The 23,584-nt window shown below is 47.2% G+C and overlaps 7 protein-coding genes across 7 annotated transcripts; 4 read left to right on the plus strand and 3 right to left on the minus strand.

The window, feature by feature from the left end:
• Window positions 1-363: 363 nt before the first annotated feature.
• Window positions 364-4,451, minus strand: PEX2_072720 (uncharacterized protein; the record flags this gene model as incomplete). Its single annotated transcript, XM_016744542.1, has 8 exons — window positions 364-485; window positions 603-882; window positions 947-1,993; window positions 2,047-2,082; window positions 2,145-2,292; window positions 2,353-2,423; window positions 2,507-2,645; window positions 3,100-4,451. 8 exons carry the CDS (start codon window positions 4,449-4,451, stop codon window positions 364-366), a joined length of 3,195 nt encoding a protein of 1,064 aa, XP_016600513.1.
• A 621-nt stretch (window positions 4,452-5,072) lies between these two features.
• PEX2_072730 (uncharacterized protein) lies at window positions 5,073-8,903 on the plus strand (the record flags this gene model as incomplete). Its single annotated transcript, XM_016744543.1, has 9 exons — window positions 5,073-5,159; window positions 5,217-5,285; window positions 5,337-5,373; window positions 5,430-5,567; window positions 5,632-6,861; window positions 6,917-7,377; window positions 7,434-7,784; window positions 8,089-8,323; window positions 8,497-8,903. 9 exons carry the CDS (start codon window positions 5,073-5,075, stop codon window positions 8,901-8,903), a joined length of 3,015 nt encoding a protein of 1,004 aa, XP_016600514.1.
• A 1,871-nt stretch (window positions 8,904-10,774) lies between these two features.
• Window positions 10,775-11,761, plus strand: sho1 (osmosensor SHO1; the record flags this gene model as incomplete). The annotated part of the gene is made up of 3 exons (XM_016744544.1): window positions 10,775-10,843; window positions 10,898-11,053; window positions 11,111-11,761. The coding sequence occupies 3 exons, from the start codon at window positions 10,775-10,777 to the stop codon at window positions 11,759-11,761; spliced, it is 876 nt and encodes a 291-aa protein (XP_016600515.1).
• Window positions 11,762-12,608: 847 nt separating this feature from the next.
• PEX2_072750 (Polyketide synthase, enoylreductase) lies at window positions 12,609-15,485 on the minus strand (the record flags this gene model as incomplete). Its single annotated transcript, XM_016744545.1, has 5 exons — window positions 12,609-13,508; window positions 13,564-13,706; window positions 14,207-14,712; window positions 14,772-15,168; window positions 15,218-15,485. 5 exons carry the CDS (start codon window positions 15,483-15,485, stop codon window positions 12,609-12,611), a joined length of 2,214 nt encoding a protein of 737 aa, XP_016600516.1.
• A 239-nt stretch (window positions 15,486-15,724) lies between these two features.
• On the plus strand, window positions 15,725-17,583 carry PEX2_072760 (uncharacterized protein; the record flags this gene model as incomplete). The annotated part of the gene is made up of 2 exons (XM_016744546.1): window positions 15,725-17,359; window positions 17,422-17,583. 2 exons carry the CDS (start codon window positions 15,725-15,727, stop codon window positions 17,581-17,583), a joined length of 1,797 nt encoding a protein of 598 aa, XP_016600517.1.
• Window positions 17,584-18,792: 1,209 nt separating this feature from the next.
• On the minus strand, window positions 18,793-19,770 carry PEX2_072770 (uncharacterized protein; the record flags this gene model as incomplete). Its single annotated transcript, XM_016744547.1, has 1 exon — window positions 18,793-19,770. The coding sequence occupies one exon, from the start codon at window positions 19,768-19,770 to the stop codon at window positions 18,793-18,795; it is 978 nt and encodes a 325-aa protein (XP_016600518.1).
• Window positions 19,771-21,113: 1,343 nt separating this feature from the next.
• Window positions 21,114-22,884, plus strand: PEX2_072780 (FAD-binding oxidoreductase; the record flags this gene model as incomplete). The annotated part of the gene is made up of 5 exons (XM_016744548.1): window positions 21,114-21,230; window positions 21,280-21,747; window positions 21,815-22,242; window positions 22,301-22,509; window positions 22,610-22,884. 5 exons carry the CDS (start codon window positions 21,114-21,116, stop codon window positions 22,882-22,884), a joined length of 1,497 nt encoding a protein of 498 aa, XP_016600519.1.
• Window positions 22,885-23,584: the final 700 nt, after the last annotated feature.

The following is a 23,584-nucleotide window of genomic DNA, read 5'->3' on the forward strand; positions in this document are numbered from 1 at the left end:
CTAATGAGCCTTGTCTGTTGTTCATTTCTGACAATCAAAGGTTCACTTCAGATGAATACACTACTCGGTTAGTCACCGGGCTTCCTTGTATGATATTAAACAAGAATAGTCAGCCGCTTATGTAGCCTCGTGACGTTTTTTTGGCTAGTCTTTTATGCATAAACTTTGATTCATTTGTGGCAATGCTCAAGACAAATGGTATGGATGTATCTACTCAAGCTCGTAATTTAGCTTCCCATGACTATATGATAATTCTATCTAATGAGCAATGAGACTTGAACAAATCAGTATGCACAGAGATACCAGGCAGTTGTCCACTTAGAATCTATGCAAGGTCAAGCCTCAGCCTTAGATACTCGCTATTCATGCAGCGCTTTTGGCCAAAAGTGCAATGGCCTTCTCCCTGAGCTTGAACTTCTGGATTTTTCCACTTGCTGTCTTGGGGAAAGGCTCCAAGGGGCCCAAAAAGAAGACATGCTTCGGAACTATAAGCAAGTAAAACATCAGCTCAGTCCGTAGGACAATTGTTAGGATGATCGAAGACCAGCTGAAAATGATGGAAAACAATGTAGCAGTTCTATGAGGTCTGGGGTATGACTTACTAAGATGGTTGCTAAGCTTTTCACGCACCCATTGCTGAATATCCTCAGCAGTAAGTGTTTTTGAGTCATGGTCCCGAGGAACAACGAAAGCAGCCACTGCCTCGCCATATCTCACGTCCGGGATACCGACGACAGACACATCTGCAACGCCATCATTGGCTAACAGGCAATTTTCGATCTCTAGGGGGTGTATATTTTCGCCACCGCGGATGATCAGATCTTTGATCCGCCCAGTGATAGTGATATATCCATCTGGTGACATAGAAGCTTCATCTCCAGTCTGAAACCACGGCGTCAGAGAAAAACAACTTTACTTGAGGCAAAGAATAGAATATCCGACTCACATGCATCCATACCTTGCCAGAGTCATCTGGAATCATCACCTCCGCAGTCTTTTCTGGATCGGCCCAGTATTCTTTCATCAGCAGGTACCCACTCACTGCCAACTCACCCCGTCTCTCTATAGGTAGGATATTTTTCTTGTCCACGGGGTCCACGATCTTTGCCTCGACATGTGGCATGAGCTTTCCGACAGAGTAGATCCGCTTATCAATGGGATCGTCTGTCGTTGTCATGGCCGAGACGGGGCTTGTTTCCGTCATTCCATAACAGATTGTCAATTCGGTCAGATTCAGTACCTTGTGCAGCTTTTTCATTATCTCGGAAGGAATACTGCTTCCAGCAGCGATGCCCGTGCGAAGATGCTGGAATCCCTCGTTTGAGATTTCTCCCATCTCGATCATGCTCAGCTCCTCGAGGAACATTGTCGGTACACCGTGCAGCGCAGTACATTTCTCTTCTTGGACAGCCTCTAATGCAGCACGGGCATTGAAAGATTCACTGGGGAAGACGATGGCTGAGCCGTGGGTTGCTGTCGCCATATAGCCTAATATCCCGCCGAAGCAATGAAACAGCGGCGGTGGGCAACAGACAATATCATTCGGCGTGAGAAGCATGCGATCACCGATCTGAGATCCGTTATTCAAGATAGAGCGATGGGTGAGGCATGCTGCCTTGGGCATTGATGTGGTTCCCGACGTGAACTGGATATTCACAGTTTCGTCCGGCGAGAGATTTCGAGGAGGAAGCGGACGGCGGTCTGCATTAAGTTGGGACATAATTGATGCATACGGGGTCAAGCTTTTATAGGAAGATATATCCACGCGGCCTTCAGAGTTGTCGATCATAAAGATATTCTTCAGAGAAGGGACTAATGCGGACTCCAAGTTTGACTTGTGAAGGTCCTCAACAAGGTCATCGAGTAAGGGAACATTGCTGCGTGGTTTTTTTCGGGGCAGATTGGACTCTGTGCTGATTAAAAGGTGACTTGATTGCAGGTGACCCAGGGCCGCAATCACTTGTGCAGTATTGAAAGACGGATTCAGCGGAACCTATCAGATTATTAGACACGATGTCGCCTACCATAATGAGCGGGCTGACTTACCAAAATGGCACCAAGTTTGAATAACGCGTACGTCGCCTGGTCACGAGTATTAGCCTCATTCTTTTCCTCATCAATATTTCCACAGACACCCAGCGTACCACAGCATATTCCATCGAGTTCCCAAGCATGACTCCAACCCGCTCCCCCTTCCCAACGCCCACCGATTCTAGCCCCCGGGCGAGAGCATTACTTCTTGCGTCTAGGGAGGCATAGGTTGCTCGATCATTCTGATGTCTCGAGATAACACTATATAGAATAATTAGTATCTCGAGTCTCAATTGACCGATCTTACGTCGCTATTCTCACGCTGTTCTGTCTCCGCATTCCGCAACAACCTTGGCGAAATGGTCCCCAACTGTGGACTCAATCAAGGGAGGCTATATCGAAAGCAATATAGTCAGATAAATATTGCTTCAAATCAATCGTTTTAGGTCCGAGTGGTTCTTAAGAGAATACTTACACCTGATGGCCCCCGCGCATAGCTCTCTGTCAGTAGTCCTCTCTTGACCAAGAATGCTTGCTGAAGGACTCTCTTTCGTCCAAACACAGACTTCCGACAGGATGTACGGCCTCTTAGGCCAAGCCCCGTGAAAATCCCGCTGTAGCTCATGTTCTTATTTCAATGCTTGTTTGACCAATGTCTCATGACTCCACCTGAGGGCTGCGATTGACTGTATCGACCGAATAGGGCACTGCAATAGGTAGCAGCTAAAGATTTCAAAACAAAAGAGTTTGGAACAGGAATTAAAGATGGCAAGGGCGGAGCAGGTCCGCGGGAAGCATAGCTTTCCCCGCACGCCCAAAACTGCGGGGATCCCGAGCAACTACATCATTCACCCTATCACCTTTGTACTAGTGGACACTACGTATTTCCTACATTAATGCGCTAAAATAAATTGAATCAAAGGTCTATTCAATGCTTTGCTATCAAGATCAGTTCTCAACTCCAAAAAGCAAAATGTATAACCTATCAGAGGATTAGCCTATTCCTACTCGGTCCCAGAACCATCACAGTGCCCGCATAGACAATCATAGTCTGTAGAGCTCCAGTACCTATCACCATAGCCAACAGTGATCTCTTCAAATGGCAGAATATCACGAACGGCCTCAACCGTGCACACAACTCGGTCTCCAATGGTCCGAGTCGTGAACTGCGTCGAAGGCCGGCACGAGTGGCTGATATAACGGGTCCAGTTGCCAAGCTGATGGGGGCAAATTGTGCACAAATTGCGGGCTATACCGGGCTTTGCATCGATTTTATCCTCGCTTTGTGTCAGAGGATAGACCTCCTCTACGGAATTGGGAAGAAGCTCGCCCATAAATATATCGAGAATATCACCGCGCATGAATCTCGTCAACGCTCGAACACCAGTACCGGTATTGGGGTATTCTCTCAGCTCAACTAGTTCTCCTGCGCGAGATGTCAAGCGGCAATCACAAGAAATGGGACTACCACATAGAGCGCATTCGCGTCCAACGTTGGTCGAACTACCGTTGGGCATATGGCGAAGCGTCGGGTCTTGTTTTCGACCACGCCACTTCTTGGGATCATAGATACTCTCGTTAATGTGCTGCTGTAACTTGCCCTTGTATGTGGGCTCCTTCAATTTGCCGTCGAGCGTGATGACGGTGTGGTGGGGGTGGTCGACTTTCCAGGCCATGTATGCCTCAATTTCGGCCTTCATATCTGGCAGGCCTAGGATGGGATAACCCTGATGGGCCCAGAGAATGTTACGCCACTTCAGAGTACGGCTGTGTGCATAAAGTTCAATACTCAAGAAATTTTCCTGAATCTTCTCGAGCAGGCACGCCCAGGTCCTATCGTCGGCTTCTTTGATACCTCGTCGGAATGCTTCGGCATGGGAACAGATAGCAAACATCTTCCATCCGAGTGCAGTAACAAACTCTAAGAATCTGCTGTTAGGTGTGACAGGTTGGAACTCACCATGTTCCGCCTTGAAGGATTCCACGCAGGAGATGTAGTAGCCGATTTCCCGCTCCACGAATCCTTCTGTGAAGAAAAGCAGGTTGTAGAACGTCTCGAGAGAACCGCAAACTTTCTCTTTCGCAAGTCTCTCAAGGTTGCAGTAGACATTAATGTCATGGTACACGGCTAAAATGATATCAGTAGCTTCCTTGTTTGCCGTCTGGTTCAGCGCCTCTTCAGAGCCCCAGGGTGGGAAAAGTTTGTTAATATCGACAGGAGGAAGGGGAGCCTTGCTGGCAGTCTTCCTGTTGGCGGTCTTCTTATTGGCGGTTTTCTTATTGGCGGTCTTCTTGTTGGCGGTCTTCTTGTTGGCGGTCTTCTTGTTTGCAGCCTTCTTGTTGGTGGCCTTCTTGTTGATGGTCTTGGGGGCTTTTACCGTCTTGGCCTTCTTGCTTGCCTTGTTGCGTGTTGGGGCCATTGTGATTGCTATAGAATATAATAATTTATCGAGGTTTGTAAAGTTGAAAGTTGGAGTGAAATGTTGGATGCTGGATGATGAATGTTTTGTTGTTGTGATGAGTGATTATCTGGCGTGGAAGAGAAGGTATTTATACTCGCTCGCTTCGACTCACACAGTCCGAGTGCTATTGTACTATTATACGCTGCTTTGTTTCAACTATGAAAAGTATTGTGGTGTAAAGACCGGGAGTAGGCCACTTGAAAGAGAGACAATGTTCTCAAAATATATTATATATATATATCTCTATTTTGAAAGTGAAGGATGCGCCTTGTTAAACTAGGAACAGATCAAGAACTGAAAGAAATGCTCGAGAATATCAAAGCAAGTGTATTTCAGGCTCAAAGAAGTGAAAAATCAGGGGAGTGGAAGGAGAAGTTCAAGGAAAAGTACAAAGAGACGTAAATAGTGGAATGACGCTTGGCGTCATGTGGTGGGGAAGCTCCGTTGCGACACTTTGTCTTTCTCTTTCTCTTTCCCATCTACGTTCTGCCTTCATTTAATTTGTTCTCTTTGCTTTCTGCATTGTCATGCTTGTACATTGATCTAGTGATTTTCAATTTTAGCGCAGAACCAGACAACATGGCCTCCGAACCGACCGAGGAAGCTATCACCAGCTTCGTCAGCTTCACAAGCACAACACGCGAGCAAGCCATCGCCTTCTTGAAGGTAGGAGAGTGTCACCTGGCCGATAAACAATCTCGGAGCTAATTTTGATGTGTACAGGGAAACAATCTCGACTCACAGAAAGCGATCAACGCGTACTTCGAAGATCCGACAGGGTCTCAGCTAAAGGTAAATTTGGCGCTGCGCAACGACTCCTGGCTATGATCTGACATCTCAAAGCCGATAACTAGCTACTGGAATGACAACAGAGGCTCTTGTAAGATTATCCTCTCTTATGCGAATTCGGTTTGGAAATTAACATACCCCGCCCAGCATGGGATTTTGCCCAACAGGACAATGCGCCACCAATGCCAGCGACAGCACCACCCACTCGCCCTCCTTCCCGAACAGATATACGCGACCCGGAACAAAATACTGGATATCAAGATTCTGTCGCGATCGCTCCGAAAGGTATCACAATCTTTTCATTTCAACTGAAAGAGGTATGCTAATTTGCGGTTATTTGACCATACAGAAGGTTCCGGACAAGGTCTCAGTTTGGCGGAACGCGAGGAAAAGGAATTGCAGCAGGCAGTTGCTATGTCATTGAACTCGGAAATAGGACAGCAGGAAACCGGGGTGACGTTGCATAAACAGCCACAATTCAACAAAGCAACCCGAGATCACTACGAAGAAGGTGCCTGGGCGATGACCCTATTCAACACATCATCCGAAGAAGTCATGATTAGCCCAGATCCAGAAGACCGCAAAAGAGTGGAGGGCGAGCCTGCGTTCATCCGCCCGAACCCTAACGGCATTTACCTGGGAGGGCTCTTGACAATTCTCCATAGTATTCCCCTCGCACGAGAAGCGTTGCTCTTGCGGAACAAACCGCTGTTTGACTACGGCCATGAGTCGCAGTGGTGGAACGGGCAAACGATTAACCTTCCCAAGATTGTCACGGTGAATGATGGCAAGACTGGAGATAGCGACTGGGATGATATCATTCATGAGACCCAGCGGCTGATGGCCTTTATGGATACCACGAAACGTGCTTTTGGCAGCAGTGACAGCTTAGCAAAGATCAATAGCATGTCATCCTTATCGGCAGATTCGGAGGAGATCGTCACCAGGTTTTTGGAAGCATGGCATGGGGCAGCCATTCAGGCAGATCCTGAAAATCCACTAGCAACCATATTCACGTCACATGCATACAAGAAAGAACCTTGGCACGACATTTCTGAGCACGAAAGCAAGGAGCTCTTCACTTTTGAGCCTCCGGTTGAGCAGGACAATGACCAAACGCTCTATGACGTTTTAGATTCGGCTTTATGGTCTGACAGACCGGGGAGCGAGCTTGACGATGCATGGCTTGAACACTTAGCAGAGGTGCTAGTCATTAGACTCGATGCTCTTCAGAAACCAAACCCCGTGGGTGTGGATATTCATTCTGTGTTCTATCCAGATCGGTATCTTAGCAGCTGCCGAGATTTCGCTCGTGAATTCCGTGCAGAACGACAGCAGATACAGGGAGATGTGTTGAAACTCGAACAACTCATAAATCGCTATACCATCCCACGGGAGCCCGTGGGCAGCTCGACAATCACTGAACTCCTTGAGCAAGCTGCTCAGGCGGTGCCAATAGTTGCGCCGGAGCAAGTGAGCGAGTCTGACCAGTCTAGCTCCGGGGCGGTAGGTCCGGAGACGATGCGAGTCGCAGAGGAATTGAGAGCAATTGCTACAAACATAGAAGCCAAGCTCAAAGGTAAAGACAGCCGTTGCTACCATGCTCATACTGTTGGCTAATAATACGAGCGCAGAACTTGAACTTAGAAAGCAGAGTGCCATGGAGTCTCTCCGTGAGATATCAAAGACACTTACAGAACCTCCCAAAGCACCTTCCGAGCCCCCTGTCCACAAGTATACGCTACGAGGTGTATGCACTGAACCACATGTGACTTATGTTTTATCGAATTCCAAAACGATTTCCCCAGGACACTTGATGGATATGGACTCGGACGCTGAAAACAGCAATGACTACCAGTGGTGGCGCATCAGCTTCTCGGCGGAAGATGGAAAGACCCGACAAGCCGACAAACTAAAAGCCCAAGGCAGCACTGCATCCACCCAGGACGGCGAAGTTGTTGGATACACTGCTCGGAAAGTTCAGGAGATTGAAGTACTCCAAGCCGCCCGTGAAGAGTGGAGTTCAGTCTTACTCGTTTATGCGAGCGAGAATGCAGTGAATGCACAAGTTCATCCTGCGCCATCTCAGCTTCAGGTAAGATGCACAGTCTTTGTCATATAGTTATAGGGTTTTTGACTAACTGAAAGCAGGGCTTCGTGAACAGAGACAACGATGCTTTTGCGGGTGAATTCGAGAATACCCCTACCATCATCTTTAGTGACCAGGAAGATTCCTGGGCGGAGTCGAACAACGCGGAAACTAAGCACAAAGAACAGCAGCCTGAAATGTCAGAGAAGGCCACACAGGTGAATGTTTTTGACTATGAGGTCTCCGGGTTCGACGACGAGCCAAAGCCCAGCCAAGAGATGCAGGAGAAGGGTGGAACAAGTCTCTTGGGTCATCGTGTCGCCGCACCCAACTCTACGGCGCCCACTTCCTCGCAAGCAGTTTCAGGGTGGAACAATGCAGATGATGAGGACATGTCACATCATCTTGAGCATGTAAACTAACATTGAACGAAGCATACGGGGAAGCCTACGAATAATGACTTAATGATGGACACATATGTAGATACTGTAGATCGATGTCAAGCTTCGGCCATATACCAAATGATAAACTTGCAATGGACCCTTGACTCCCAAGTGCGGATCTAGTATGTAGAAACCTCCCAAGGTCCAAGTACATTTTTTGTAGCTGATAAGCTTGTCCCCACATTTTGCCATGTTTGCACCTCACCAAGCTCCTGATACCCTTTCTCTGTCAACTTCCCTCGCAATTGCCCCGATTGATCTTTAATATCCACAGACCATGGTTCTTGAAAGCGACGCAGTGGCCGGAGCCACCATCGAACTCCTCGAGGCGCGCCTACGCCGCCTCACCTACCTTATCACCGGCGCCACAGACTGGACTGGCGTCCCTACCACGCCCGAAAAGCCCGCATCCCTCGACGAGACAGTCTCCCGCCGACTTGCACGGCTAGAATCAGAATTAGAACGGCTTAGTCGAAGTGTCCCAGCCATACGGGACGTTCTACAACTCCGTATGTAACCAGTGTTAACGTTATTTACACCCGCATCACTATCACAACATGACCCCATCATCTCTTACCTTCTCCCTATGTGAATTCCGGTTCCTGATATTCGCATAATGGGCCCTTAATATATCTATCCCAAACCATCCCATTCAATCTCATACTAACACAACCCCAATCAGACGATCGCAACCCAGATCTCTTCCAAACAACACCACCCCACCAAATCCCCGAAGGCCTCACAACCCAAACCCTAGCCTCAATAGTTCTCTCCTACGCTACCGCCTTCCCTGAAACCGCCTCACGCCTTACATCACTAAACGACCTCCCCGTGCCGGACGCGCAGAGCTCTGCAGCACTGATCAACCTACAGCCACAGCTAGACCGGCTTGCGCAGACGCAGAGCGAACAGGCGGCTGAGATCTCGGAGCTGCGGGTGCGTACGGCGCGTGTGCTCCAGCGCTGGTATGATGTTGGGCTTGTTGGAAGTGGGGAGTGCTGGGCTGAGTGGGAGGGGAGAATTGAGGATGTTGAAAGGGAGGTTAGGAGGGCGGAGGTTGTTAGGCAGGGGAGAGAGGGGGAGATATAGAGGGGAGACTTGTTAAAAGGGCTTGTTCCAGGTGGTATCCTGGAGATGAGCCGGAGAAGTGTAATGCCTCTGGCTGTTGATGTTACTGTTGCTTTTTTCCTCTATGATACCTCTGATTTGGGCGTACGGTTTTTTTTTTTTCTATCTTAAATAGCACAGATGGGATATTCCTAGGTTTAACATACGCATGGAAGGTTCAACCTACAAAATACATATGTAAGGCCATTGATTATCAAGTTTACTTCTGTAGATCCGAGGAAATATGATATGCGGCTCGTTCAAGCTGGGAATTTAATACGTTCTAAGATGGCGGAAGCAAAGCTATCCCCCGGCTCCTAGATCAGCCGTCACCAGATCGCATCCGTATGGTAAAATATCTATATGGTACTCCTCATTCTTTGAATTCCTTCAATTGTTTACTCAATTGGAATGCGCTAATTTACCCCAGATTCTTCGCCCCCGCAAACTGTGGTTGACTATGTAGAAGCAGCATATGGACTGCTAACTTGTTGGGATTAGGCTTGAGTTGCTCATGAATTTAATTATATGGCGCTGTGTGTTAGCTAACATGAACAGGTCACCAACGCGAGAGTGTATGCGCAGAAACATACATATACAAATTCGGCAAAATAAGCATACACTTATAGAGCCTCAACGCGATGATCCTTTCACCAATAGCGGACCTATGGCACAGTCAAGGCCATCCGTTCATCGGGTTGGGTTTAGTTCTTTTTTTTTCCATCCCCGGCTCTAGATGAGGCCTATATATTTTTTAGTGCATTATATGGTTAACCCCTACTTAAAGCCCTAATTGGTTAAAAGTCTCGCCATCCCGTGCCCCTACCAAATGTCAATTACACCATTATACACTACCATTCCCATAATTCCTTAGTTATAAAAATTACAGGGTCTCAGGGTCTATACAGCTCTCTTAACATATCTGTGGCGGTCATTATAGGTGAGAAACGTCAGTATTACCGGTAGTATACATCTATAGGTGTGGTACTGATTAGGTAGTATAAAGATCTATAGATATATCTACTACACGTGCCGCTTAGATGTGATTGAGGCATCAGGAATATAGTTATATGTCGTACTCGCATGGCCTGAGACATAGATGTGGACAAAGCGGAGGTGACTAAGATAGGACCGGATATTTATAGATTCACAGATCGAGGACATTTGTACAGAGTATTGTTCTTATGTTTTTCAATGGGAAAAGAAATAAAGTAATTTAAACAGTTTAAGATTATTATCCAGTATATTAATATAACTAATATTCGGATCAACTTCCACTAATTTCAACATTGAAATTTCTTTAATTTCCTTATTTTCCAAAAGAATCGAGACCGTCCATTTCCAGGGGGGGGGGCCGGACTCCACTGCGTATCTGCCACTTTTCCTCCTTTTCCATTATTGTTCTCCTCTCTCTTCTCTTTCATCTTTCAATCTTATCCACTCTTTTTTTCTTTTTTTAACAGATTCCTATCTCTTGTTTCTTTTTCCAGCCTGGTGCTGTTTTTGCCTCTCTGTAAGGGGACCCTACTTTCTTTTGAATCCCCAACCTCTTCACCCCCACGGACTGTCTCTGAACCCACTTCGGTTTTAGCAAGGTACTTTAATCCTACATCTTCCTACAATATTGCGCTTTCTTTATAGTCGCTATTATATTTCATTGGCACATTTCATGCACGCCTGTCGTTCCCATACTAATCTAACCACAGTCACTCCTTCCCGTCCGCCTCGTTCAGGACCCAACAATCAACAATCAACAACTCTTATATACAACTACATCGCTCAACGCATTTCCCTCTTTTTCTTCGACCATTTCATAATTCCATTCAACAGCCCAACCTACCAAATCCAGCAAAATGGCCAAATTCAGGCCTAGCAACATTCTAGGCGATCCGTTCGCGCTCATGACCGTCTCGATTTCAGTTGTGCGTTCGACTTTCTCCTACGTGACTCGACATTGACTAACGTACAATTTCTAGCTGGCATGGCTCATTGCTTTCATCTCATCTATCATTGCCGATATGCAAACCGAATATCCCAATTACTCCTGGTGGGCCATCTCATATATGTTTTGTGTCATTGTGGGCCTCATTACGACCTTTGGCACTGACACGGGCCACGTTTATGGCGTCGCAGTATGATTTCTTCAATGCGAAAATATTACAAGGCTTCAGTACTGACAGTATCTCCAGATCGTCGGTTACCTTGCATGTGGCCTCGTCCTAGCATCCACGAGCGCAAACAATCTGATCTACGGAAAGCAAGCCTCCATGCAAGCCGCCGGCGCAGGCTTTATCCTACTTTCCATGATCATTATTATCTGGATCTTCTACTTCGGCTCCACGCCCCAGGCCACCCACCGCGGCTTCATCGACTCCTTCGCCCTGAACAAGGAACAGCCCGCCGAGCCCTCGTACCGTGGCAGCCGACCCATGTCCAGCGCATTCGGCGCCCGTCCAGATACCATGGCGACCAACAACACCCCACAAATGTACACCTCCGCCCAACTAGGCGGCTTCGAGACCTCTTCCCCCGTCTCTGGATACCCCGGTGGCGCGCCCGGCGCCGAACGATCATCCTCCGCGCCTCGCTTTGGTACTCCCAACCCCACGACTCCCGGTAACGGCGAGCAAGAAGTGGGCGAAGTGCCCCAGCCAACAGACTACCCCTACCGGGCCAAGGCTATCTACTCATACGACGCCAACCCGGAAGATGCCAATGAAATCAGCTTCGCCAAGCACGAGATCTTGGAAGTATCCGATGTGAGCGGCCGATGGTGGCAGGCTCGGAAGCAAAATGGAGATACTGGCATTGCGCCCTCGAACTATTTGATCCTTCTGTGATCTTTGGTCCGTATGCATGATGTCTATTTGTTCTTTTTTTTTGTCCGAGTTTCTTGCCATTTTTCTGTCGCAAAACCTGTTTCCCTTCCCCCTTGATACCCTTCGGATCCAACCTCGATGTGTGTGTATTTTTTTTGGTTCCTTTAACGTGATGTCTTGATGGCCTCCTTTTGTTTTGTGTCGCACGCCCTTTCTCTTCTTGGTATGTTTTTTCTTTTTGTGATTTTGGGTTTATCTTGTTTTTTTACTCTAGCGGGTGGTTGTCCCGCGTCTGTTTCTTATGCTCCTTACGGATGAGGTGCTATTCTCCATTGTCATGTTGGAATCAAGTTTAGAATTGAGGTCTGTTGATCTCGATGATGGACTATCCTACGTTGAAGAAAGATAAACATGTGAGATGGTATCTATATGTTAGGATAGCGATGTCTTGACTTTAGAACAGTGCAATTCACTAGATTGTGCTTTCTAGGGTTACCTGTGCACGTACGTACGCGTCTACGTAATTTATCGAATCCACTTGGGACACCCCGTGGGGCCTTGCATGTTCTAGAACACCCCTTGTTTTTGAGTACTTGACACATATTAAATAGGGTCTACAACCCTATTTAATCTCGAATATTTGCCTATAAGTCATGGGATTGGATGTGTTGAATTAAAGTGGGGGTGATTCTCCAAAGGGTAATTAACAAGATTGAATAGTTAATATAAAGCAGCCTACACAAATGATATCATTATGTTTTTTAGTTTTTTCCTTTATCCATGTTTTAAGACATAAATTGAATGTATGACTTCTTCTGATTTCTCTAGCCTGTAACGCACGAATTGACATAGCTTGATTTAGATTAGATCAATCAATCTTGATCAAAACCTTAGCAAAGTGTTTCCTTTCCTTGAGGCGCCTGTATGCACTCTTTGTCTCAGCCAACTCGAACACCACATCATCGACAGCCGGCACAATATTGTGCTCATCAATGAAGCGAACCAACTCCCGGAATTGGTTGCGACTAGCAGCCAGAATACCACGAACAATGCACGTATGCAGCAGAGCGGCGAACATGGGCACAGCGTCGACACTGGAGTCTCCAACTTGACCAATGACCAGAACAATCCCATCCGTCCGCACCGCCGCCAGAGACTGAGGGAGTGTCTCATTACCGCCAACATCAATTACAAAATCCACGCCTCTCTCACTAGGAGTTAAGCGACGGGCTTCCTCACCCCAGCTCTTCGGATTGGTCAGGTAATTGATAACATGCGTCGCACCCAGCGTCTTCAGACGAGCCGCTTTCTCCTCAGACGACGTAGTCGCAATCACAGTCGCGCCCACTGCGACAGCGAGCTGCAGAGCTGCAATGCTAACCCCGCCGGTGCCTTGAACAAGCACCCACGAGCCCGGCCCTGCTTCCCGGCCTTTTAGACCGAACAGAGCATTCCAAGCAGTAGTCCAAGTGCAAGTCAAGGTAGACGCAGGAAGAAAGTCGAGAGACTTGGGCGCGTGGACAAGACCAGCTTCGGAGAAAACACCATGGGATCGAAGCGTGCCGTCAGATCCTTGACCGAGGCAGGCTGCAACATCGGCGATGCCTGCGAGTGCATCGTCTCCGCGAGCTTCAGCACATTTATACGAGGCTTGTGTGATGACTCGATCGCCTAGACGGAATTCATGGACGGATGATCCCACGGCTTCGACTATGCCGGCACCGTCACAGCCTGGAATCACTGGTGGTGTGATCGGTCCATTGATACCCTTAATAAATGTTAGGTTATGTATAACCACGGTATTTTGCGGTCTAAGCACATACCATAGGACCGGCGATGACTAGTTCGCGATAGTTTAAACTCGCTGCATGTATGCGAACAAGAACTTCGTGGGGACCCAATTCATGAGCTGATGGAATCCTAACGTCTTGCTGGTACTCGAGGGAGGTCTCGAAGCCTTCTTGGCCTGTTAGAACCCATTGTCTGGCCATGTTTCAACTCGTCGTGGTGGTCTTGGGGAAATGGAGGGGATTGTAGTGGTGATAGAAGAGGATATTGAACTCTGAGAGGATAAAGAACATCATTTAAGTATCTTTGAAAGAAGGAGAAGGCTCATTTTTGATTTCAAACAACTTCCGATCTGATTTTCCTAATTGCAATCTGATTTTCCTAATTGGGAAAATCAGATTTGAGTGGCGCTTTAGGGTGATTGGTTGCGGGGGCATTCGGTCCATTTGCCGACAGCGCAGCATAAGCTCGTAGAGACCAAATACTCATGATTGTATGATTTTATCAAAAGTAAACGAGGACAAAGGTATGGTCTGCTTTGAAATCGATTCTTCGTTTAATCCTCAAGCTCGTTAGCGACGTAATGTAATTCATGCCAGAGAGCTTGAAATCGCCCCATAAGACTGGAATTATTATTGTTATACTTGTTTTGCAGGAGGCTGAGTGGTCTATTCCAACCACGCAACTGCATCGCTCGCACTTCCCGGGCCAGCCGGTCAACAAACCATGCCCGAGGGACCGAGTCCTTGTCGGCAGCAATGGCCCCAATCATCAGCGGAAAGGAAGTCAAATTCATATAGGAGCACCCTTTGATTGGAAATCGACATATAGCTTCTTTCAATTCCCCCGCAAGAAGGGTCAAGTAAGCTCCCGACCGCGATGGCCAGAGGAGATAGAGCACTAGTTCGATCGCTCGCGCAGTGGCCTGGACATATAGATCGTCAATAGCTCGGAGAGCGCGTACTTTGTAATGCAGCTGGGCCAGTGGCTCCTCAATCTCTCGTGCCACTAGAGTCGGATCAAATTGGTGTTGATGATGGGACTCGATCATTTTCTGTAGCTGGATCACACTGTCACAGAGTCCTTTTATTCCGAGGATTCTCTGATCATTGTAATCAATCAAGACCTCGAGAATGCGCTCGTGATATAGTCTTGGAAATTTGAAGATGGCGTTGACGGAATCCCTATAGAAAATGATCAACCGTTGGTTTCATCCCAAAAACTAAGGGTGTATGCGACCGACTGGACAATCAGATCGGTTATCCATGATGGCGGCGGAGTCATCGTGCGAGATTTCCTGTCTTTGAGCATATGCGCGAGACCAAAGACATGAACATTCCACGCCACATCATCCTGTTCTAGTGTCGCCCCGAATGCCAATGTGGTAACCGCCCCGAGAACACCGTCCGTCCGAGCCCCCGTCGACATGATTCGCTGCTTGATGGAATGAACTGCTGCATATGAATGCCGATATGCTTTCAATTGCCATGCGTTATCGGGCGACCAGTGTCGTACCGCTACAGCCAGTGACGCTTCAATTAGGACTGGGTCCGAGGCAATAAGATTAAACCATGCTGCTTCGCTTGGGCTGCCCGGAGAGTGCCTGCCTTCTAGGAAGACTAGTTCTTGAAGCTTCTGAACTGTTGATCATAAGCTAATGTTTTATAGCTCTTGATAATCGATGCTTACAAGCTGTTGCATCACGAGCTGAATCGGGGCTAGTGGATTTAGGCGGCAATAATGTGGTGATCTGCTTGCTTTTAGGTTTTTCGCTCTCTTTCAACGGCCGCGACTGATCCTTTCTCTGTTCTCTTGGTTCTGATCCAGTTGACGGGGCATGTTGACGGCGTTTGGCGAAGTTGGTTTTCGTGATATGCGCCCTCATTCGCTTTGCAGCCGGCGGAGAGAGACTAGACGCGCCTGTTGTATTCAAGAAGATAAAGGCCGGTTGTTCCATTTCTGATAGTACCTATGTCACTGTACGTAACTTATTTCCTCTGCTGGGTAGGGATTTCCTATCTTAGCTGCCGTCGAGTTTACGAGGGCGCTCAGAGTTAGGCTTACGGAGTAAATTTTGGTCCGGGCTTAGACTCAGTGAGCCGCCTAAATATATTACGTGATAAAGTTGTGATTCTAATAAGCGCTAATCCCCCTTCCGACAATTATCAGCCTCACGCCCCAGCGCTATTTATCTTCATGGCAAGTACCCAGGTTGCAGGGGAAAGCTCTGTCATTTCCCCCACGGACCTACCGGTCCACACGGGGAAGAAACAACCCGCTGAATACGACCTCGATCAATGCATCGCGGCAATAAAGGGAGAAAAAGCCCCGTCCGATCTGACCTCTTTTTGGCACCGTAGAGCAGCCATTCGCGGGATCCGTGATTCAATCCAATTTGCAACAAGCCCGGCAATCATTGAACTATGCTCCGGCGACGATAGCCAGGCTCATCAGTTTTCTCGCACCCGCAATGCTCGCCTGATAATGAGTAACGTCATCCCTGATATGAAAGATCCTGCCACTGAGCCATACTGCATTTGGTATCCAGAACCTGCATTGGAAGAAACCTACCGCGAGCTTGCCTGTCGATATCCATCGATGCGCTATCAAGTCGGCCGCGCATGTGCTGCTGCTTGGTATACGGATCTTTACAAAGAATTGGATCTTCTGCCAGACGTATCTATTGCTGAAGAAGCCCGCAATACTTCCGAAGACGCCGATATCTACAAAATCATTATGTCAGCCCCTCAAAGATGGGCTGTTATGGATGATTTTACTCGATCGGTTAATCTTGAAAGCCCACAGACACCCGCGTTTCTGAATGGTAATATAAAGCCCCGACAGGCTTTGGGCCGGTGTGTTCTTCCTCCGAAGAACTTGCCAGATACAACTGCAGATGATATTGACATTGAGGAAGATGGATTTATTGGGCTGAAAGAAAAAACCAGCAAAGTAGATCGAGATGCGATACTCGGCCCAGGTACGAAACTCGGCCCAGGTGCGAAACTCGGCCCAGGTGCGAAACTCGGCCCAGGTGCGAAACTCGGCCTAGGTGCGAAACTCGGCCCGGGAGACTCTGAGCATTTGTGGATGCCTCTTCCGCCTGATCTTCCAGTTCTTGACAAACGCCTTCCAACGCAAATGGCTGCATGGGAGGGTAATGTGGATAGATACGCTCGATTGATGCACCCACGGAGGCTCAGAACAGAAACTGAATACAATTGTATTCTTCGTGGGATTTATCATCATACAAGTTTTGCCCGATGGTGGGCCTATCAGCTGGAAACCAACCCGGGGCGAATCATTCTCCCAGGCAAATTGCTCAGCGAAGGCAATGAGCGCGAGTGTCGCGAGATTCGCACTGCGATAAATGCTCGTAAGATCATGAACAATGATATCTCTGACCTTGACGATGACTCTGACTGCCTCCCTTGGCTTATCTGGTGGCCGGTAAGGCCTCATGAGAATACTTTGCGTGAGCTGGCCAGTAAGTGTCCGTCTATGAGACACCAAATTGCGATCACCGCCATACTTTGTGACTATAAATCGCTTTTCAGGTCGTTGAAGCCCCCTCCACGCGAGTCCTTCTTCGAGGCTGCTAAACAGAGCAGAAACCCATTCTACCTCAAATATCTAGAGGAATTTGTCAGGGAACGTTCCATTGGAAGCAGGGAAATCTCAGAGTTTGGTCCTTACGATACCACCGTGGAAGCAAGTTTACAGCCTGATTTGGAGCCCAGAGATTCCATTCTTCTATCCAATTTTCTGACATGGTTGTTCCTTGGGGACAGCATCCCAGAGACGAATGGGGCTCTCCTGGTATCTATGGCGGTCAGCCGGCTGACCCGGGGGTTGTAGAGAGATACATGTGGCTGTCATTTGAAACCGCGCAGAAGATTGAAGACGAATCTAGCGGAATCTATAACGATAGCGCGGATACTGGCTACTTGTATATTGAAGATGATGATCCGGATAACGAACTTTGGCTGAAGCTCTCACGTCCTCTAAAGCATATGACGTCCTTCGAAATGAAAGACTGGGAGGACGACAGCTAGTTATATTGAATGGATTGATTTTCTCAAACCTTTGTTTATTTCGAATATTACCGGCCTATCATAGCTCTTTGAATTACATCTACAGGAAAGACCTCGCTATATCTATCTTTCGTGTGCAGCAGGGCCTTTAAGTTCTTCTGATTACCCCAACAGTAGCTCAGTGCAAGGTACGGTCCAACTGTTGCTTCACTCGTGAGCTCTAGGAAGATCGAGCGGGGTATGACACGTTGACAAGCAATGTTGGATATAGTTTGCTTCCCTGACTATAACCAATCTTAATCTATCGGCCGTTCAGGTTGGTACGTAGATCCAATCAAATTTGGGGTTCTCTTAGTGACGTCGACTAGTCGACATCGTTCGGCCCGCTGTTACCGAGTAGTCCCTGGGAAACACTATTGGAAATGTCATCTTGAATCCGACAAGCATCGCGATAGGGCTCTAGAACAGCAAAGACCCCGTGAAATCTATGCATGAGTTCCGTAAATTTAGAATGTCATTTCGAGCCGGGGAGCGGATTGATGACACTGAGCCATGTCGACCCAACTGCGCTAACAATATTCCAGCGACGGTTAAGAACGGGAGCAGGAGCCACGTGTGGTGCGTGCACCAGAGAATTGATGAACAAAGGAAACATAGGGTATTGCATATATTGACTTTATCACTGGTTATACATAGAAAAGTCTCTTGCACAAAGTAAGCTTTTTTTTACCTCGATCAAATCTATCTAAAAAGACTTTAAAAAAGACCAGCTAAAAAGAGCAACTACAAAGACGTCACAAGGCCGCATAAGCGGCCGACTATTCTTGTATATAGAATTAGTCTATAAGTACGTATATAATTATTCGATCCAAATTTCCCTTATGCTAAGCCTTGTGTTAATTATAATGTCAACTTCTCTACCTGCCCCCACCCCGGATCTATCAAGCCCGTTGGTTGCGTGCAATCAACCCAAGACAAACGGCAAATGCACAAGGAAAGAGTCAATGCTGTATATTATAGCCCTAACCCTGTATCCGGACCTCATTCTGGATGAATTATACAGGTCCCTAGGGTTATATGGGCTATATAGTTCCCCGCACCTTTAAAGATTTTCTCTTGAGGGGAGTCTGTCTTCAGTACTTTATTTCCAAGATCTTATATTATCCGTACCTATGACGCAATAGACCAACTGGAATTCAATATGAATAATCAAAAAATTGTTTATCAGTCTCACAGATCGAGAGTAAGTGCCATGATCTTTCCTCTTCCGGTATAGCTGGTCACGTCCGTTGTCTCCCCACCAGTCGTGATATAAAGAACATTCGCGTATTTGTTTCGTCCCAGTGCCGCTGAGGTGGCCGTCATAACTGCAGTTGAATTCAGGCTCCCGGCAATAACTTCCTGTGTCCCATTGAGAAAGGCCCTGGCGACCACATTGTCTGTAAGCCCAGCAAGATATGCTACACCGTGTGCACTGATCGCAAAATCATCTGCGATAACTCCTTTGCTGATTATTTCATATGGGCCCACCGCCTGACCAGTAAACGTGTCGACACGGACGCGGCAGTAAAGCCGCTGGGGGGTATTGACATAGTAAACGTAATCGCCGAGGACCTTCACCCCATTGATTCCAAGTAATGGCCCAATATCGTAATTTGCCTCCATGGTCTGGTCCTTCAGCATCACAGAGTATTCCCCCGAAGTTGTGTCAAGTCGCCACACAAGCCCAAGTTGACAGTCGGCGATGGCGACAATTCCTGCTGCTTTGTTCAAGAGTGTCATACCATTCAAGCTTCCGATTGGAATATAATTGATCAGTTTCGTAATGGCTTTCCCGTCCTTCTTGCTTAGGTCCAATTTCCAAACGTGGTTGGAAGATATGACTGCGTAAACATCGGGTGTGAGCTCGGTGATCCCCGTCGCCATCTGAGCGTTGCTGAAGTGGTGGACCAAGCGTGCCCGAGATTGTTCAAGTGGCCCGGAAGGTATAATTTCCCAGACCTCGGGTGTATTCACTAGAGTGACGAGCAAGTTTCCATTTGGTCGAACGGCAATATTTTCAACCCAAGTAGCATTTGGAAATTGGTAAACTTCGCGCAAAAGCTGATCGTGATGATTGCGATGATTTTGTTGATTGTAACGGTTGGGGGTGTTTCTGGCAAATGCAAACACGGAAAGAAAGACAAAGATCAAAAAGTGACTGAGCATTGTGAAGACAATGCGGGTTTAGGAACAGCTAGATATTGACTAACTTCGAAGCTATACGGAGCTAATGGAATGCCCTTTTAAATACTAAAGCTGTGGGTCTTGAAATCTTTCGTCTTGGCGCTAACCAATATCGGGGCCTTGGTATATGCATCCTGCTTATATTGTGTGGGTCTACTCGAATCCACAATACTCATTTAAATTAATTGGTTCAAGAAGGGCCTATACAAAGCGGCGGGGATCAGAGGCCTGATTCTTCAAGTTGGGTATGTAACTAATTTCATTTAGACTGAAGCTCGTGAACCACTTGCAGTAGTTATTTAACTAGGTAACTAACTGTCATTACATAGGTATCAATAAGCAAGACAGCCTGGTATGGTCAGTCGATTCTCTTGAGTATGAAAATGAAGCTTTTGACACGACGTAAGTCCATCACCGCTTTGTATATCATTTACTAGTTTTCTGTTCTTAACTATGAAAATACAGCTTTTGGTTGGCACTACCCCAAAAGTGGTGATTTTCATACTTGATAGGTCCAAGAAATATCAAGGCATCAATGATGCCCCAAAAAAGGGGTTCTAGATGCGTAGGGGCTATGCTTTTCAATACTTTCTTTCATAAACATCTAGAAAGATAATAGAGTTTTGTGACATATAACGTTCCCAACATAGTTTCGGGCTAACTAGTTAGGTAAATCCATCCGATTAACTATCAAACTCTTATGACGTAAAGGGCAAAGCCCACGGGGGCGCCGACTCTTTTTGTAAACAAAAACCCTATATTCACCTATGATCTTTACAAAGTGGATAGCGCTAATACTGGACTTAACTAGAAAGCTACCATGAAAAACTCTCCTACGCAACAAAATAGTCGCGGACTTTGCCAAGATCATCCATAGCCTCCACAAAGACGTCTGATACGCAAGCTCTCCTCCAGCAACATTATTTTTCCGGGTTGCTCCATAGTAAGCATCTTGCATCTTGCAGAAGACGGCTCGGAGTTAGAGGGAAATCCTCAGGGAAAATGTAGCCTTGTCTCTAGTAAAATCACTCGTCCGGGTGGGCATCTCCATAGTAAGCATCTTGCATCTTGCTGAAGACGGCTCGGAGTTAGAGGGAAATCCTCGGGGGAAATGTAACCTTATCTCTAGTAAAATCACTCCTCCGGGTGGGAATCTCCATTGTAAGCATCCTGCGTTTTGTCAAGGACGGCTCAGATTTGTGGGCAAGGGGCAAGGGGCAAGTGATTGACTGAAGATTGCTGGTCAATAAATAGAGGGAAGCTGCTGCCACGATTGAAACTCCATAACATGATCTCTTTCATCAAAAATCTCAACAAATAAAGCAATGAAAGCAATGAAAACAATTGTTAACGCCTTCTTCTTCCTATTGCCTGTCTTCTCCGCTGCGGCGGTCGAAATACGGCAAGGAAAAGCCGTCCCTTCGTCAGGATGTATGGAAGCAGTACGTTGAATATCTTCCAGTATCTTTTACCCTTCTGAATTTCAATTAGTGTTCGCGCTTGGCCGGTGATTCCGGCTCATTTGCATTCTTTCCAGGCAATGTGAACCTCACTGTCTGGGATGCGAAGCAACAAGAATCCCAATCTGCTTGTCGAGTCCTGCCGACAACGACTGAGGATGTGTCGAGTATTCTTCGTGTCATCCTGGATACATCATGTCGTTTTGCGGTCAAAGGAGGTGGCCATGCTCGGGACGCCGATGATTCTATCTCTGTTGGTGGTGTCACTATTGATATGCAGAGGATGAGATCTATCGAGGTTTCCTCCGACCGATCGAGCGCAAAACTGGGCAGTGGCCATGTGTTGTACAGTTTGTATGAGGGTCTTGAGAGATATAACCTTAGTACGGTTGGTGGAAGGGTTGCCGATGTAGGCCTGGGTGGGTTTACTCTTGGAGGAGGGTTTTCCAGACTGTCTGCCACGTACGGATTGGCGATGGATAACGTTTTGGAATATGAGGTATGCAGCATTTGACTTTTGATTCCTAGTCTCATGGATAAGGGGTTCGCTGACAGATCTCCGAAAGCTTGTCTTGCCGAATGCTACCGTTGCAATCGTCAATCAGCAAACACACCCGGATCTTTACTTTGCCCTTAGGGGAGGTATGAATAATTTCGGTATTGTCACGCATTTCACAATGACGGCTGTTCCCCAAGGCCCAGTTCACGGAGGAGGTAGAACTTTCTCGGGGGATCAGAGGGAGGAGATCCTCGAGCAGGCCCACCAGTTGACAACTACATGGAAGAACGATACCGCACTGGCATTCTTCTACAGCTTTGATTATGACCCAATGGCAGGCGAGTTCAGCCTTACGATGAACCAAGAATACGCACAGGAGACATCCGACCCAGTGCCATTCAGACAGTTGAACGCGCTTCCATTCGAATCAAGTACTCTTCGGACAGACTGGCCGAGCAGCTTCTCCCTCGACCTAATCTCGCCTGCTGGTGGCCGGTATGCTCTACTTACGATTTTTTCGAACCTGAGTAACAGCAAGGCTAATAATTATCAGAAATCTGTATGCGACGTTGACCTACTATCCATCTGCAGATCTCGACCGAGAGATGCAGGATATATTGGTTGAAGAATCGAGATCAATCAAGAACATCCCAGGCTTTGCCCCGAGTCTTGTAATTCAACCTCTGTACGAGGCCGCTCTTCGCACCAACAAACAAAACGGAGGGAGTGCCTCTCGAATAGAAGCTGATGGGCCACTTTCAGGTACGTTGATCGCATTACCCATTAAGATAGTCATGGTGGATTCACAAGGGGATAAAGGACAAGAGCAATATTTACAGGGTTCAGTTTCTAATGATTTTAGTTGTTTTGTTTAACCCACGATGGAATGACGAAGCCGATGACAGTGCCATCAACGCGTTCGCAGATAGATGGGTCCAAAGAGCGATTTCTGCAGCACAAAAAGTCGGAAAGCACCACCCCTGGCTATATATTAACTACGCAAGCAAACACCAGGAGCCGTTTGTCGGCTATGGAGAGGCTAATTTGCAAAGATTGAGGGAAATCCAGAGAAGTGTGGATCCTAATGGCATATTTACATCAACCGGATTATGCAGGGGATATTTCAAGCTGGATTGAATCATATATGGATGCCTAACCTAACTCTGTTTCTCAATCCGGGTGATATTTGTTGGACCGACTGTTTCCTAGCAAACTGAGCGGCTTGTGATGGGTTTCCAGGGTATGAATACCCTGGCTTTGCTAGATCGAAGGGAGCATGATTTGTCCGTCCCTTCCCCGCCTATAGCTATATCAATACTGCTTGCTATATACATATAGGTTGATAGACCTACCTCTCTTTTCCCCTTCAGCTATCATCCTAGCTAGCCAGCGAGACCAACCATCACCTACCTCGGCAGTAGATCAAAGTAGCCAACTACACCCCGCAGAGGATCGAGCACAGCAACCAGCCTGTTTCAAAGCCTACGTAAAAGCTGGTTATCATCAGAACTGGAGTTCATTGCAATGCTTTCTAACAAATCTTCAACCCGTCCACCCCTCCTCTCCTTTTCCCTAAAGAGAGAACAAAGGTCATGTTGGATATGTGTATCAATGGAAAATAAAAATGAATAACGGAACTGAAGGCTCAAAGTGCCTGCTAACATGCTAACAGAAGGAAAAATTAGTAATCTATTGATCCTACCCAAGATCGGCTTGTTTTCCTTGCTCGACCCGTTCAAGGCATATATGAGTGCTGCGAGGAGACACTGCTTCGTCTTGCCGAAGCTAGTGCCGTCAGCGAGAATGGCCCCGAAAGTCTACAATGTGCCAAGCTTGG

Source organism: Penicillium expansum (genome assembly GCF_000769745.1).
Source record: "Penicillium expansum strain MD-8 chromosome Unknown contig254, whole genome shotgun sequence".
Classification (NCBI taxonomy): Eukaryota; Fungi; Ascomycota; class Eurotiomycetes; order Eurotiales; family Aspergillaceae; genus Penicillium; species Penicillium expansum.